We start from the raw sequence: 4,349 nt of genomic DNA, 5'->3' as shown, positions 1-4,349 counted from the left end.
AATTTGAGGAATACTTTCTTTTCTGCACCACCAAGTGAAGTTTCGAAGTATGAAACATATCATTGGACCCTGAAAAAATGCTAATGGATTTTCTATTATTGATAAAGAAATAATGAGTTTTCAGGGTGAAGGTGAAGGGTTTCAGCAAGTGGAACACATGTTTAACATCTCGTTTATCTTTAATAATGACTCATTTGAATTGTTGCAAAATTGAAAAGGCTGCAGATTAAAATCTCTTAGGACTTACTCGAAAATTCCATTTTATTATGATCACAAGAATGAAAACACAATCATTCATTCATTTCTACTGTCTCATTTTTTGAATACTTGAGGTCTTCCTCACAGAGAAAAATGTCGCTGAATAATTCGATGAATTGATCAAAAGGACATAGTTCACCACAACCCGGCATATTTACTGGTACTCGGTCCACTGGAATTCCTTTGTAGTAATACACCTGCAATAATCAATGAAAGAAACATCAAACCTATGGATGGAGAGATTAATAGAAACATTCGATTTCGTTTTGTATTCGTTCGAATTTAAGTTCTTGATTTTTTCTGCAAGATAACTGAATCTGATCCAAAAATTCCGATTATGCGATTCTTAGATGCTGTCATTAGTACAGATGTACGTTTGTATGTGCGTAATAAAAAAATTTTTTTTTCATAATTTTCCTATGGGAAATCCTATCTATCGAACTTCACGATGATTGTTCTGAATATAGATTTTGATAAGATCTACCCATTGTCACTTATTGAAAAACAATTGTTATGACATTTCAAACATTTTGATATAAAAAAATGATTGTTCAATGATTATTTTTGACGAATCTTGTGTAACATCTCGTGGAGACGAGTTCTTCATCGATAATTGCTGCATCAAGTAATTCATCGAAAATAATCCCAAGTTTCAGAACACGGAACTATCCGAAAGTTATCAAGAAAAATCGTCGCACAAGTCGTCGTGAATTATCGAGTAAATTATCTACTAAAATTACCCAGTTAATCATCAAGTGTTTTAAACTATCTACTGAAAACATCACTAAGGCATATTCCTTATTTATTCGCGAAAATGGCTGTCATATATGAACGCAAAAGCAATTACAGACTTGTATAATCTTACACTCACCCTGACGTAATGTACATGATCATCACTCTCCAGTAATTCAACAAAAATAGCACTGGAATATCGGGGTACATAAGGTTCATAAACGCCCAAAATATCTAGAAGTGAAGCGATGTTATGATCATGACCTCCGAAGAGATTCATTTTTAGATCAGGCTCGCTTCCATTGATCGCAGATGACATAGTGTCAGTGAAGTTCTTCAAGATGATTCCTGTGAAGAAATTAAATATGAATTAAGTTTTGATGTGAAGGGTATGTCTAGACTGAGAGAAAAAATATTTTTACCAAGGAATCAGCTTACTGAACTCATTCAGGCATTTCCAGTCATTCCCAGGCAGTTAAAGTGAATCTCCAAATATTACAATTATATTGAGTCATGGCATGATTATGCTCCACATGACCTTGAATGGACTCCTTTGACAATATTATCATTTAGAATTATTCCAAATTATTTTACGTAAAAAATCTCAATTAGAAAAAATTGAAAAGTAATGAAGGGCGTTCATTCAAGTCCATATGCAGCATAATCATCTCATAATTCAATGTAATTGTAATCTTTAGAGATGGACATGGACCACTTGAGAATGACTGGCGTGGACAAATACGCTGTTGAAAAAATTAATTCTTCTACCAAGAAGATGATTCCTCGGCAGAGGTAATTTTTTTCTCAGTGTACCACATTTCCAAACACCTCCACTCAAATCACTTCAACTCCACCCCTCATATGGCAAACTATCTAGTTAGACCATGACTTCATGAATGGGAATTCCATATGAACTCGTTCAAAACTTCAATAGACATTTCTGAACAGTATATTATAACAGTAATTGCATATTATAACAGTAATTGCATATAATCCTCACCTCCATTCAACGCTTTTAGTCTGTTCGTATAGCTGCAGAGTCGGAAATGGAAAACAGTAGCTTTCAACAGCGATCCGTCAGGAAAGATTCCCTCCGTCCACTCAGGAAGTTTAAGTCCCATGGAACTCAACGCCATCAGGTAGTTGTAAATAGCAGCAACGTCCTTCGTCTTGACTATAGGTTTGCCTGTCCATACTGTAAGATTTCTCATCAATTCGCTGTACTCCGCAAGTTGTTTTTGGACTCCAGGGAGTTGCAATGATTTCTTGAACTCGGCTGCAAATCTGAAGGGAAAAGCCCCATCAAAAATAATATAAAAAATATGTATAATATTGGCCAATTCCATATGTTTTCAAATTTATTGTTGTACCCAGCGTGGGGGTACTTATAATTATAGTAGGTTCTAGGCTTGAAGGGATAAATCCCACCAATGGTTTATCGGCATTCAAATATGAGATTTCTAATCGATTATAATTACTGTTTAATCTGACTGATTACAAAGAGTTTACGACTTTTGTACGCATCGGGGGCCTATTCCGGTCTGATCTGTGCAGACTCAACCGTCTCTTAAATAATACATTCATTGCTTATATTTTATCACTTGGTCAGCATAATCTAGTTACGCTGGCAAGTGTCACGCTGACAATACTGTATGTCTACATATTCAACAATAACGCAATTGACCAAATCTGGGGCATAACATTATAAAGAATATATAAAAATATATAGAAAACATATATTTTATATATTTTTTTTTACATAAATTGGGCCAATTTAATATAATTTGTTAGATATTCTCCAAAATATACATTTTTCCGTGTGGAAAGGTTCACATGTCGCATATTCTGGTGACAATCAGCCATTTCTTTTGTGACACCTACCGCGGGGATTCGATGGACATCAGAAGAAAATCCGGATCTGATACATAATTCACGATAACTGGCTGCCAAAGTAAGTTTGGGTTCCACTGTTGCGCAGGCGAAGGAGGAAAAGCTCCTGCCATTGCTAATTGCAGAGACATCCTAGTTCTGTCTCGATCCGAACTGAGGGCGCGTACCATCTTTGGGTGATATATCTCTCCCAGGAATTCGTCGTATTGCTGCCGAATGTGGACGCCGAGGTCGTAACCGCGTTTTTTTCCTTGCTATTGCAAATATGCAAAAAAAAATATTAATAAAACAACGCGATCATTAAAATTCGTGACATGGTGGAGACACTTTGTTGTCTGATTTCCCGATTATTACATAAAAATTTTTGCAAAATCTAAAAAATTTCGCGAAGTCTCAAGAAAAAAAACAAATGGGTAGGAAAATAATTGAAATCCTTTATGTTCGTCTTCAATAGGTTTCAAGACTTCTTTATAGATGATAGTTTTTCTGTGTAATTCACATTGGTCAATTGTCCCTGCCCATAAGGCGGGAAGGTCTCATTCACATACGGATCTGTAGGGAATACTTCGTCACCGTATCCCAGTGGAGTCCTATCTCCATGACGAAAAACCTTTGCGATAAAAGAATTCATCAGTCGTCAAAAACACTTGAATCATCCAGTTTCCAATAAAATTAATTCATGATACTAACTACATTGAGAAACTTTATCTTCAGCCCGATGATTGCCTGGATCTCGATGCAAAGGAACACCAAAACAACACGATAATTGTAAATTCGTGACATGATGAAGACACTTTGTTGTATGATCTCCCGATTACTATATGAAAGATTTTGCGAAATCTAAAAATTTCCGCGAAGTCTCTACTGTTGTCTCAACGACTGAAGTTGCAGAGAGACTAGACTTTTTACATACCGATTATTCGCATTAATGTCAACCGCCGGGATTGCGGGCCCCTAGGTATGCAATTATTGTTTATTGAGGAAAATATTTTTAAAATACCGAGGAACAGGCAAAACTTGATAGCGATTGAGCCTGTCCTGTGCACTTACGGCAACTGGTACAACTATCCTTTTTTCTTATTTGGGATTCTCATTGGACAGGGAAAGTGGTGCCGGTACCGCTACCCGGATGCTACCCGGTCATCACAAATATTTTTTACACTTTTTCTCTTTCAGTATCGTGGATAATGGCAGAAAGTATTCATCACAAAAAAATGACACTTGACCATTTTTAATTGAGAAAATCGTCCTTTTGTAGGATTTGAGATGGTGGTAGGTCGGGAAGGTACACGGAGAGAAATGTTCAGTAAAAATTACGGAACTCACAGTTCCCTCACCAATTACGGAATCGACTAAGAAAATTTAAGTGGCAGTGTGACGTGTGGAGATATTCACACGTCGATTTTATTCAATTAATATTTTCTAGATAGAAAAAGTCCCAAATGCTCAATAAGCAGTCTCACGGTGAC

General features: G+C 36.3%; 1 protein-coding gene across 2 annotated transcripts; it reads right to left on the bottom strand.

Moving 5' to 3' along the window:
* Positions 1-243: 243 nt before the first annotated feature.
* Positions 244-3,759, bottom strand: LOC107041597 (venom acid phosphatase Acph-1). 2 transcript variants are annotated; one of them, XM_015262208.1, is made up of 6 exons: positions 3,571-3,759; positions 3,380-3,490; positions 2,872-3,134; positions 1,991-2,274; positions 1,130-1,338; positions 244-455 (listed from the first exon to the last, which is right to left on the bottom strand). In XM_015262208.1, the coding sequence occupies exons 1-6, from the start codon at positions 3,661-3,663 to the stop codon at positions 291-293; spliced, it is 1,125 nt and encodes a 374-aa protein (XP_015117694.1). In that variant the 5' UTR covers positions 3,664-3,759; the 3' UTR covers positions 244-290. The 2 variants fall into 2 exon arrangements, with proteins under 2 accessions (XP_015117694.1, XP_015117695.1); XM_015262209.1 differs by lacking the exon at positions 3,380-3,490.
* Positions 3,760-4,349: the final 590 nt, after the last annotated feature.

The sequence above is a fragment of the Diachasma alloeum genome, unplaced genomic scaffold (genome assembly GCF_001412515.2).
Source record: "Diachasma alloeum isolate Michigan unplaced genomic scaffold, Dall2.0 Dall_scaffold_00368, whole genome shotgun sequence".
NCBI lineage: Eukaryota > Metazoa > Arthropoda > Insecta > Hymenoptera > Braconidae > Diachasma > Diachasma alloeum.
The sequence above is the reverse complement of the archived record's forward strand: the minus strand, read 5'-3'. Positions and strand labels throughout refer to the sequence as shown.

Bases quoted from the DNA above. Each gene is read 5' to 3' on its own strand.
- LOC107041597 (XM_015262208.1), bottom strand. From the start codon at position 3,663: ATGTCACGAATTTACAATTATCGTGTTGTTTTGGTGTTCCTTTGCATC. The intron at 2,275-2,871 runs GTAGGTGTCACA...TTTTCCCTTCAG, and splicing joins ATGTCCATCGAATCCCCGCG to ATTTGCAGCCGAGTTCAAGA. The intron at 456-1,129 runs GTGAGTGTAAGA...TGATTATTGCAG, and splicing joins ATCATGTACATTACGTCAGG to GTGTATTACTACAAAGGAAT.